The 13,712-nt window shown below is 36.8% G+C and overlaps 1 protein-coding gene across 1 annotated transcript in view; it reads left to right on the forward strand.

The window, feature by feature from the left end:
* The first annotated feature begins 2,273 nt into the window (after positions 1-2,273).
* Positions 2,274-13,712, forward strand: part of LOC124115816 — a 50,551-nt gene continuing 39,112 nt past the window's right edge. The window contains exon 1 of the mRNA XM_046476956.2: positions 2,274-2,404. Coding sequence (XP_046332912.2) covers positions 2,325-2,404 — 80 coding nt within the window. The 5' untranslated portion in view covers positions 2,274-2,324. The remainder of the gene's footprint in view (positions 2,405-13,712) is intronic.

The following is a 13,712-nucleotide window of genomic DNA, read 5'->3' on the forward strand; positions in this document are numbered from 1 at the left end:
AACACGATCAGAATCGTGGCCCATGGTTTCGTCTTTGTTGAAGTCAGCAGAGTGGTAATTCTGTCGCTTGAAATGAATGCTACCATCGTTCGCAAAACTCCTATACGTGACATACTTCAACTTTACCCGCACCCATAATAAAACATTCGTTATCAGACATTCGTCATATATATCCGGCAGAGACAAAGCTCATGGATTATGAAGACGAAAAAGCTCTTCTCTTCGCTCTATTGGCCTGTCAGAAATGCGTGCAGACGCATAGTTGCTTATGAATAGAACTTATCTTGCCTAATACAGCACAGCTGTTGGTTGTTTTTTAACACCGCACTCATCAATATTCCAGCCATATGACGACGGTTTGTAAATAATCGAGCCTGGACAAGACAATCCAGTGATTGATAAAATGAGCATCGATCCACGCAATTTGGATACAGATACATGTATCAACAAAGTCAGCGAGCCTTACCACCCGATCCCGTTGGTCGCCTCTCACTCATTCAGTGGTCATGATCATTGCATGTGAACATTCCCTTCTAAGTGTTGACACACAAAATGTAACACCATCACAAAATCAATAGGTTATGCAATAAATATAGAAATGTATCCATGCTGTGTAACTCATTATATTCAAATGTGGCCTTAAGTCTTCCTGGTACACTTCCTGGTAGCTCACGACCACCACTGTAAACACCGACCTTCTGTGAAGTGGAAAAGGGTTCTTTGTGAAACTGGTGTGCAACAACCTGTCGCTCCAGCATATTGAATTGTAACAACTCCGCCCAATACGCTTCTAACATCAGAGGTGAGGTGAAATGGCGTCCAAGATGACTGCCCTTATATAGCGACGTGCATGCACGTGTGTGTGTGTGTGTGTGTGTGTGTGTGTGTGTGTGTGTGTATGAAACCGAGACTGCTTCATGACATGAAAGACAGACACAGATGTTGACCGCAGTTATAGCCAAGTTTATTGCTGATAAATTAAACCCTGAAACAATTGTAAAACATTCATGAGACAAAACATAAATATATGCTGCCATCAAATCCGCAAATCGCAGCAGGATTACTACCAACAGATACATTTTGTTATTGCAGAGTAAATTACAACAATTCAAAAATATAATAGTAAAACCCTGATTCCTTCATACATTATACATTCATACATTTCACATTCATATATACCAATATGTATTCTAGCAACACATGTATTTCACATCAGCTTCACAGTACTTGACGATTTAGTTTAATAATGATATGTTATGCCTAAACTTTGCGCTTGGTGAATTATTTACTTTACGTAAATAGTAACACTTGTAATGCATACAGAAACACAACAAGTTACCGTGATGCATCCAGACCCGTTAAGATCCGGGGTAGAATAGGTCTTCAGCAACCATGCTTGCCGTAAAAGGTGACTATGCTTGTCGTAAAAGGTGACTAACGGGATCGGGTGGTCATGCTCGCTGACTTGGTTGATACATGTCATTGATCCCGATTGCGTGGATCGATGCTCATTATATTAATCTCTGGCTTGTCTGGTCCAGATTATTTATAGACCGCCGTCATATAGCTGGAATATTGCTGATTGCAGCGTTAAACAACAAACCAACCAACCAACCGTGATGCATCAAATATTGACAACATGACAAAATAGCCACATGATCAACATAATAAACACAATATACCTACAAATCCTAGGAATGCGTACAAACTATAGAATGTCAACAACAGACTAACCTTTAGAAATGAATGAATCACAAGACTTGTCCAATTGTGAATACCACATTGTCCAACACTGTCAAATACTATATGTGTGATCGTCTGGTAGTAACATCAAATGTGATATAAACTGTAATATAACTAAACCCTTTAAACTGGACTGTCAAATACTATATGTGTGATCGTCTGGTTGTAACATCAAATGTGATATAAACTGTAATATAACTAAACCCTTTAAACGGGAGACAGTAAGCTGCAACGTTGAACACAAAGGAGCAGTAAGGGGCGCTCCTGGGCTCGCTATTTTGTGACAGTGCACTGGGTGATTTAGGCTACACCATCAAAACAACATCCAAATACAGTGTACCAATCACATCATTCACTTAATTTTACTTAATCATATTCCAGCAAAAACAGGATATACAAGAAATAAAGTTAGCGTGACCAGCGGTCGACGAGAGGGGGTTGTTTATCGCACAATGAAACCAGTCAAAGGTTCCAGGTATGTCGGGAGCATGCAAGTCGACCCCAGTAACGTCACGACTCCCTGGTTCAGGAGTTCTGGATCGCGACTGTTCAGTTGACGGGAAAGAGGTGAGTGGTGAAGGATGGCGATGAAGCTGGTACTTTGTGGTTTTCTCTTAAGTCTTCTCCAGTTCCACGGCGTTGATGGACTTGCGGAAAATGCGTAAGTGGTAATCAAGTTTAGATAATGTTGAAATGAAGTAGGTTTTTTTAAAGAGTATAGGACACTTTAACTTAATTTCAAGTGTTTGAGTGTTTGTTATCTCTTCGTGTTAAACTGGCATGTTTATCTCATTGAGTGACCTCACAAAATCGATCTTGATGGAGCAGCCAACGTTTTTCAGGTGACGAGATCGGATGAACAGTTCATGCCAAGACGAATAATCTATTTATTATGTCTTTTTCTAACTCATCTGATCATTGACGCATACTGAACATAGTTCCAGCATAAAATGTTATTTAACTCGCATGAGTAGTCAGTTGAACATTTTGAGATAACAGCAGTGTTTCATCCCGAAATACATACTGCTGACAGGCTGCTTCTGTCAGCCCTCACACTTCTGTGGGCGCGTTCACCCGTTTCCTTGAATACACGTAAGGCCGTCAGTGGGCTTTGTGTTGACACACTGCGGCATTATGAGTAGACCCTGGGTGAATGCAGAGGAACACCTTGTATAAAATGAAGGGTTGCGTTACCTTCGTGCCAGATACCGATTCAATGTATTACCGTCAAATCTTCATGTACGTATCCCGACATTAACAACACTTTGTTGCCTTTAACAGATTGACCACGTCCGTACAAAAGTCAATATTCCTGTTCTATAACTATATTATTTGAAAACTGACGTTTGATCAAGCTTTTCTTGTACGTTCGTATGTATGTGTATCCAGTGGAGTGTCTTGCGTGTGTGTGTACGTTTCGTGTGTCTGAAATGTTATAACATGTTTCGAATTGACCGTGTTTTGTGTCTCAAACTGAAAGGCCATAGCCCCATGGTTCAACGTATTTACAAGGTATGGGTGTTTCTTCTTACTAACAATGCATGATGTATGTACAATGCAATATTTTGTCATAAAGTAATATTTGAAGTTGAAATGAGTATGCAAAACAAATTAATATTTGGGTAAGTTATAAACTTCTTTGGAATATACTTGTTTCTTAATTGACGATAGCGTTTACACACAAGCATACAATGATACTCATTTTCTACAACATTAAGGTTACAAGATGTACAGATATTTTCAGATTTTCTAAATATACTTTTATAGATCTTTAAATCATAATATCCTGCTCTGAACTGCGCTAGCGATACTCGATTTTTTTTTATTGTAACATATATAAGATATTCTTCGAGTATAAATTGTTGTTTGAAGAGAAAATAGGTATATGTACATTTGCTATTTCTTAGTTTTTCTATCCACATTTGCTGAAAACAATCTTTAGCTCTTTGGAGTAATAATGACATAAACATCTTGACATTTCCAACACCCTGATCCATCCATGCGTATCCAAGGCCTAAACTGAAAAGGGTGATTTTGATATATGTTGTCCAATTTTTTTTATTGCGTGAGTGACTGGCATTTTGATCAAGATAGAACAGCATGTTATAGGCCTTTATTTGGTATCGCGTGGATGGCAGAGTCGTTTGTTTTAACCAATAATTTATACAGCGCTTAAGCGAAAATATTTACAATGGATATCTGCCACATTCCCCAAGTACAATACCATTTGGGGTGGAGGATCGAACCCCAATTAAACGTTTACACGCATAAAGATGAACTGTTTCTATACACTCATATTTTCTATGGGCAAATTTTAGGCTGTTAAGAAATAAAGTAATCGACTATGTCCGTACGACAAAGAAGGCACATGCATGTAAAATTGATACTGTAATAAATAGTTCTCATGGTACAAAGACTTGGTGGCGTTTAGTAAAGGAATTTCTTAAAATTAAAACTGCAAAACACAACTTTCCCCCAATTATATTTGGGGAAAGTTTGTATGATAATTCCATTGATATTGCTAATATTCTCAATAACTTCTTTTTGGACCAATCTCGCATATGTAATCCTGTTATGCGCCTTCCACCCAAAGAATTAGATAAAGTTGAAAATCCATTAGTAAATATAATTTTGAAGGAAGATGAAGTTAGGGATATACTACTGTCCGTGGACACCACAAAGGCAACTGGCCCTGATGTTATTGGAAATAAAGTACTTAAAAACACAGCTTACAGTTTAGCCCCAATCCTTACTAAACAATTCAATTTCTCTCTTAAACGAGCAATATTTCCATCACTGTTGAAAGAAGCCCTTATCATTCCTATTCATAAGAAGAATAGCGTGAATGAATGTTCGACTCTTTATTACAGTATAAAGGCCAAAGGCCCATAATACATGCTTGATTTTATTAACATGTACTGCGCTTACGCTAATATAAAGGCAGATGTACAATCATATGCAAGAAAGTGTGGTACATGTTTCAAATGTTGCCAACAGTTGTTTAACATTGAACATTATGTTTAAATGAACTATAAATATCACTCTTCCTTTAAGAATGCAATTCTGTGTTTATAAACTTTATGTAAATACTGACAAGTATAATGAATAACATTATAATTATCTGATGACATAATACTTATAAACGCCTGTAATGAGGCTGATCTAAAGTGCTTAACAATGTACATACTTCTTAAGGTATCATACTGTTTACACACATGTAATACATGATGTTCATCATCAATAGATGAAATACCTTCCTTGAGACAAAAAGGGCACAATCGCATTAAGTATTCAATAATATTATAACGTCCCGTTTCTATTGCAAGTCCATAATAACCACATCTAAATCTTGACATGGCTGTCCTGATAGATAAAGGTAGGTTATAGGATAGATACGATTTAACATTGAGTAATGACTTAAACTGCCTATAATAATATGTCTTTGAAGAACTACCTAGTTCTGCAACCCATTTTTGATGGAGATTATCAAACAATCTCTGCTTTTATGTTGAAATAAATGTATCAATATGACCCACATCCTGTGCAACCCAAACAAATCCAAATCCAAATTGAAACAGAATATGTTTTATATGTGTGACCCAATTTACTCTTCCACTCTCATCCTGTGAAAACATCATGCTATAACATTGAAATGGTAATCTATTGTCATTTAAATTAATAAGTTTAGTCCAATATTTAACTGCTCTTGTCATATAAATATACTGAGGAGGAATTGTTTCACATTCCCCTAGAACCATATTATTTGTAGTACTTTTACCAACTTTAAGTATCCATTTACATAACTTTATCTGTACAATTTCAACTCTCCTACAGTAATTCACACCCCATATCTCTGCACCATAACAAAGAATGGGTACAACTGTAGCATCAAATATTTTAAACAAATCTTTACATGATAAATTACAAAATTTCCTGGAATATGTATAAATAGCCAACACAGCCTTTTGTGCTGAGGCGGTAAGTGAAAGATGTGCCTTACTCCAAACAAGTTTGGGCGTAAAAACCAGACCCAGATATCTATATGACGATACAACGTCAATCTGTTTTCCCATAAAATACCACTTCTCATATGCACGCAAAGGGCCTCCATTACGAAAAACCATTATCTTTATTTTATTCAAATTAACTTTCATACCCGTTACATCACAAAAGTGTTCCAAGGCATATATCTTTTTTTGTAACTGTAAACACTAATTTGCCAAAGATGAAACATCGTCAGCAAACATCAAAACAAACATCTCTTTAAAGGAAGGTGAAACATAGACACCCCTGCCACCAGTTTCTTGCATGAAGTACATTAACTTTTTTTATTAAAATAATTAAAAAAATGCGGGCTTAAGGTACATCTCTGCCTCGTACCAATGTTACACCTAAAATAATTTGAGAAACCACCAGAGAGTCTTACACAAGCACTTAAATTTGAATACATTGAAACTATTATCTTAAAAAAATGTGCCACTAACTCCTACTTCATTTAAGCTTTTTAACAAAACGTCATGTTTAATCGAATCAAAAGCCTTTGAAAAGTCTATAATTAAACAATAACATCATCCATTTTTCCTATGGGCATATTTTTTGGCAATAGATTGCAAACAGAAAATACTATCAATAGTGGAGCGATTAGCTCTGAAGTCAGACTGTGCTTCATTAATGACATTATGTTCGTCACACCAAAGCTGCAGTCTGGAGTTAAGAGTAGAGCAAAAAACTTTACAAATATTATATCTATCAAGGAGATTCCACGGTAATTAGCAATACAGTGTTTATCTCCTGACTTAAATAAAGGACACATTATACTTTTTCCCCATTCTTTAGAGAATTCACCATTATCAAATATGTTGTTAAACAATAAGACCAACACAGGTAGAATATAATCTGATGATGCTTTCAGAAATTCAGCAGCAAGGCCATCAGGACCAGGGGATTTATTTAATCCCAACTTATCAATGAAACAAAACTTCCATCATAGCTATAGGGCCATTTAGGTTAAATATAGATGCCTCTTCTACCTCCGTATTACATATGAATGAATGTACAAATTACAGACTGGTTGCGCTCACACGTTGTTTAGCAAAGATATTTGAAAAATGTATATTTAAACATGTGTACAACTATTTAAGGAATAATAATGTGCTCACTAACCTACAATCTGGATTCACGCAGGGAGACTCCACCTCAAATGAGTTGACATATTAATATGACTTTATTGCAAAGGCTTTGGATGAAGGTAACGAAGTTAGAGCTGTATTTTGTGACGTAAGTAAAGCTTTTGATAAAGTTTGGCACAAAGGAATTATTTATAAGCTACACCATTATGGTATTTGTGTAATTTTATTAAGATGGTTTGATAGTAACTTGGAAAATCGATATCAAAAGGTAGTTATAAATGGCTATAGCTCAGATCCAAAAGCTGTCTTGGCAGGTGTGCCACAGGGCTCGGTCCTAGGACCATTATTGTTTATTATCTAAAACAATGACATTGTTGAAGGAATAAATAGTAATATAAGACTTCTTGCTGATGACACATCTTTGTATGTGATCATAGAAGATCCTGATATAGCGGCTCGTGATCTCAATAAAGACTTGGACAGAATTTCAGAATGGGCTGCCAGATGGCAAGTTAAATTTAGTCCCGAAAAAACTGAACCTATTCAATTTACCCGTAAAGTAAACCCTAGTAGCAAACCTAACTTATATATGAATGGTACAGAAATCAAAGATGTACAAAGTCATAAGCACCTTGGTATGACTTTACCAAGTAATTGTACATGGAAAATGCACATTGGTGATATTGTAAGGTAGATTTATTATCGTCATCTGGTTAACTGTTTAATGAGTTATAAATATCGTCTATCCCGAACTACCTTAGAAACTATGTACAAATAATTTATTTTACCAATTTATCATTATTGTTGTCATATTTGGGACAACTGTACCAATGAACACGCTAACGTACTGGAAAAATTACAACTAGATGCTCTTAGAACCATGTGTGGCGCTGTTCGGTGTACAAGTCATCGGAAGATTTACAATGAAACAAATTGTAGGTCATTAAAAGACAGAAGATACAATTTAAAACTGGTTATGTTTACAAAATGAATAACCATTTATCCCCGGAATATCTTTGTAGGCTTATTCCTGATACAGTTTCGAAAAACACAAATTATGACTGAAGGGATAAAACTATTATTCAAACAGTGAAATGTAAAACAAAAGCTTATGCAGATTCATTTATACATGCTACAACACAACTTGGGATAGGTTACCAGAAAACCTAACGGGGGCAGAAACCGTTACACAATTTCAGAATTTGCTTCACGTAAAGGGAGATAATGGTATACACTGGGATTTAAATTATGGAAGCAGATTATGCCAAATCATTCACAGTCGCCTCAGGCTTGGCTGCAGTGATCTTAACGCAGATCAGTATAATAGACATATCTTTGGTACAAAAAACTTGTTCCTGTGGATGTCATACTGAAGATGCTCTACGTATACGCTTCTTTTTTGTGTGTACAAATTACTATGCTCTTCGAAATGAAATGTATTTTTACCAACATGGTTATTCTTTACAAACAGTGCTATGCGGAAGTTCGGATTTGAGTACGGAAGAGCAAATGCTAATATTAGATTCTATTCAACACTTTACATTAAAATCTCGCGGATTTTCAGTTAAATGATTGTTTGAAATAAACTGTAAATAAATTTATTAGATATACACATCTAGCTAGCTTGGCATGTACACTTTATTTGTTACATCTAACCTTCATTTATGTATTCATTGTAATATGTCCTATGTGTAATGGAGCGGTATTAACATAAGCGCTTCGCTTGTTTACCAATCCATTTTCACACTTGTAAATACATATGTTTAAACCAAGTGAACGAGTGAAGTCCTTGTCTGTAAATCTCACATGACAGTACAATTTAAAGGGAATGAGTGAAGGCATGTTCTGAAGATCTCACAACACAGTACAGTTTAAAAGGAACGGGTGAAGGCCTGTTGTGTATATCTCACAACACAGTACAGATTAAAGTGAACGAGTGAATGCATGTTCTGTAGATCTCACAACACAGTGGAGTTTAAAGGGAACGAGTGAAGGCTTGGTCTGTAGATCTCACAACACAGTACAGTTTAAAGTTACTCGTTACTCGATAGTCCAGCCAGAATATAATTCCATAATACCATAATTCCTCAAGGGTCGAAACTGGACTTTTAAAGTCAGTTAATTCCCTTGGCTCTGGAAGATGTGAAGAGAGTTGCCTGGAGGAGCTTTGGTATAAGTTCATGGATTTAATACAGTAGTTCTAGACATATGTGTGTAGTTTTTGTGTGAAGTCTCTAATAATTTGTGTAAGTCCATGAACCATTTGCAAATATTCGATTTTTGGATATTTATCTCGACATATATCTATATTAAAATCTCCTGCAATTACAGTGTACATATTCATATCGACTGCGTTTCCTATTGATTGATCAATGAGTTCCCTCTTATCTCCACGATAAACAGTACAAATTAAATAATCACGAGTTTTGCATTTAACATGTACCCACATTGCCTCTAGACCAACTTTTAGAAGCCGATCCATATATTTGACATACATATTATCTCTGACGTAAATAGCGATTCTGATTGGACTATGCATGGACTCGTTAGTCCAGCCAGAATATAACTCCATTAATACCAGCCTATTTCGGCAAGGTTGGAAACTGGACTTTTAAAGTCAGTTTATTCCCTTAGCTCGGGAAGATGTGAAGAGCGTTGCCTGGAGGAGCTGTGGTATAAGTATATGGATTTAATACAGTAGTTCTAGACATATGTATGTAGTTTTTGTGTGAAGACCGGTTCCGTTATGTGCTATGGACTATCGAGTTCAGAAACTGACTATAGAAATCTAGAGCATAAAAACGAGTATCTTCAACTGTTCTTCATCGAAAACACTAAAGTTTTTGTTCTTGGGTGCATGTTAAAGTTGGCTGTTATGTAATTAGATTCTCAGTTTGATCTAAACCAATGTCATTATCGTTCATCTTTGAGAAACTGGTTCCTCCTCTTATGTGAATTGATCTCCATTGCGTTTACAGCTCACACTTTTTAAAAACTTTGCTGACAAAAATGCTTAAATGAATGGAGCTTTGTTTGCTGATTGGGTGAATTGCTTCAACAAGAAGATAACAAGAGGTGACCGACATGTGTTGTTACTGTTAGATAATGCCCCAAACCATCTTATCCCTGAGCACGTGTCAAATGTCAAAATCCAATTCCTGCCATCTACAACAACAAGTCACCTACATCCCCATGCATACTGGTACCATTCATGCTAAACTGGACCAGCTCCAAAACGGAAACTTTTTTCACAACGGACGAGTGGAATATCACAATGATAATCACGGGCATATTATAATCATACCCAGTACTGCACATATCCTTCCTAATACCGAAAGTGACTTATAAAACAACAGGGGAAGTGCCTTAAGGGTAATACATAAGGGTAATTAAGAACTCGGTTTCAGTGGTTTAGTACTCTTTATAACAAAGTGAGACATTGTGAATAGATTTCCATGAATGTAAACCAGGATCTGCTATTTCATTCTGTGTGTCAGGGAGCCTGCATCGCTGCTTGCAACTACATCATTGATTTTCTTTCTGTTACCACAGCTACTTTTTACCACCATTGGAATTTACTACCATTGAATTTTCTTCAGCTACTCTATTGTGTACTGCTTTGTATTTAATTTACTTACATTACAGAAATTTGCGTTCCTTGTAAACCTAGTCAATTTTATACATTTTTCATTGTATATCATTTTTCTCAATTGCTGGTTTCACAATGAACTCTTCTGCGTATAGATTTTTTGGTTAACCTATTGTTTCAGTTTGGAAGTCGATAAGTAACACTTTCAACGCTTCCGTCCGGTTTAATGGAGTTTCACTGTATTTGATATTCATTTCTGCAGACAACATGCCAAGAAACACACGATCAGAATTGTGGCTCATGGTTTCTTTTTTGTTGAAATGGCAATTCTGTCGCTTGAAATGAATTGCTAACATCGTTCGCAAAACTCCTATACGTGACATACTTCAACTTTACCTGCACCTGTAATACAACATCCGTTATAAGACATTCGTCATATATATCCGTCTCATGGATTATGCCGACGAAAAAGCTCTTCTCTTCGCTTTATTGGCCTGTCAGAAATGCTTGCAGAAACATAGCTGCTTATGAATAGAACTTATCTTGCCTAATACAGCACAGCTGTTGTTTTTTAACGCCGCACTCATCAATATTCCAGCTTTATGACGACGGTTTGTAAATAATCGAGCCTGGACAAGACAATCCAGTGATTGATAACATGAGCATCGATCCACGCAATTTGGATACGATTACATGTATCAACCAAGTCAGCAAGCCTGACCCCCCGCTCCCGTTGGTCGCCTCTCACGCACTCGGTGGTCATGATCATTGCATGTGAACATTCCCTTCTTATTGTTGACACACAGAATGTAACACCATCACAAAATCAATAGTATATGCCATAAATCTAGACATGTATCCATGCTGTGTTTACAATATGTCAACAACAGTAACCTATTATATTCAAATGTGGCATTAAGTCTTCCTGGTACACTTCCTGGTAGCTCACGACCACCACTGTAAACACCGACCTTCTGTGAAGTAGAAAATGGTTCTTTAGTGACAGCCTGTCGCTCCAGCATTTTGAACTGTAACAACTTCCCACAATACGCTTTTAAGATCAGAGGTGAGGTGAAATGGCGTCCAAGATGACTGCCCTTATATAGCGACGTGCATGCACGTGTGTGTGTGTGTGTATGAAACCGAGACTGCTTCATGACACGAACATAGACACAGATGTTGACCGCATTTATAGCCACGTTTATTACTGATCAATTTAACCCTGAAACAATTGTAAAACATTCATGAGACAAAACGTAAATATATACTGTCATCAAATCGCAAATTGCAGCAATATTACTACCAACAGATAAATTATGTTTTTGCAGAGTAAATCAAAACATTTCTAAAATATCATAGGAAAACCCTGATTTATTCATACATTATACATTCCTACACTACACATATATACCAATATGTAACCTGGCAACACATGTGTATCACATCCTTGCTTTCTATTATGCCTTAACTTGGCGCTTAGTGAATTGTTTACTTTCGGTAAATAATAACACTTGTAATGCATACAGAAACACAACTAGTTACCTTGATGTATCCAATATTTACAACAGGACAAAACAGCCAAATGATCAACAACATAAACAAAATATATAACATGTCAACAAAAGACAAACCTTAAAAATGAATGAATCACAAGTCTTGTCTAATTGTGAATACCACATTGTCCAACACTGTCAAATACTATATGTGTGATCGTCTGGTAGTAACATCGAATGTGATATAAACTGTAATATAACTAAACCCTTTAAACTGGAGACAGTAAGCTGCAACGTTGAACACAAATGAGCAGTAAGGGGCGCGCTTGAGCAGGCTTTTGTGTGACAGTGCACCAGGTGAATTGGGGAAGCTGAAGAGTGAAGTATATGATAAGACTCGCCCACCCTAACTAGATCATGGTTTATGCATAGTTATTGTGTAGCTATAAATAGCGATTACTGATAATTGAACATTATGAATACTATCTCGCGGGTTTTTTTTTCCTCTGACAGTGTATAAAACTGACTTATTGTTGGTCTCTGTATTGGGTCAAGTTTTTTTCCATAAACGAGGAAGTATTCGTGCATGGCAGATTCAACATCCTTAAACGTTTGAATTGAATGTCCCTGCTTACGCAGTTCTTCATTAATAAAATCTAATCTTAATATCCTCTTCCTGGTCCATTGTGACTGGGATGCTTCGAGTTGTTCTAATGCTTTTTTATGTCGTTTACACTCCTCTTCAACTTCTTTAGCATTTGATTCCCTCAGATTAGAACATAAATAATTACTCCCCGAAAATACTAGAGCATTAACAATAGCCCCACTGACCATCATCGCAATTGTTGCCATATTTATAAGAATACAATATATTCAAATGTTTAATTCCTTCATTATGTCTTCTGGGATAAGCCCTTGTTTGATGAGCATATCTTTTGTTGCCATAGCTAATCCAATATCAAGAATGACCATACCGATATCATAACCATTAAAATCTAGCTTGGGTGGTGTGGCTTTAGTAACAGTTTTAGCTATATGGGCATAGCCAATGGCCAAGCCGCTGACCACTGCTGAATGATACGTTGCGTTTACCAACATTTTACCGTCTGTAACTGGAGTAGTCATGCTTCTTATAGCATTATATGGGGGCAAACCTCTAATTGAACTAGCCGTGACATCGGGGGTGACGTTTTCTCTTCTCCGGTCTTATAAAACAACCATACCACCGCTATAACAACAACACCTACTAGTGTCCAAGCTTTAATCGGACGACTATGTTCAATATTTGAATTATGCATTATTTTCGCTTTCCTCACCAGCCCGCCCTTTCTACCAGCTGCGATTTTTGGGGGGTTCTTCGTCACTCTGGCTTGTGGTATTTCTTCATTCACAATCTGTTGTGATTGTGCAATCGGGGGGTTATTTCCTCGTTCACTTGTTGTGATTGTGTTTCCACAATCTGTGGTGGTGTCACTTGAGTCTCCATTTATATTATTAAGTGAGCACGTATGTTTAAATTGACAATACCTAGCTGTGGTGAGTGGAGCTAAGAACATTCCGTATCTATGATTAAACTCACAGCTCACTGAGCTTATAGCGTGTTCGATGAATGGGTCTTTCTCGAGAGATTCGCATAAATACGGGCGATGTTCTGCCGGGATAGGGAGAAACGTACTAGCTACGACTGTGTATAGTAACACAGCTGACCCTATTGTTTTAGTCATGGTAGCTCCCAGTCTAGACTCGTAACGTGCGTAG

Source organism: Haliotis rufescens, unplaced genomic scaffold, assembly GCF_023055435.1.
Source record: "Haliotis rufescens isolate VD_foot unplaced genomic scaffold, xgHalRufe1.0.p SCAF_16, whole genome shotgun sequence".
NCBI classification, from domain to species: Eukaryota; Metazoa; Mollusca; class Gastropoda; order Lepetellida; family Haliotidae; genus Haliotis; species Haliotis rufescens.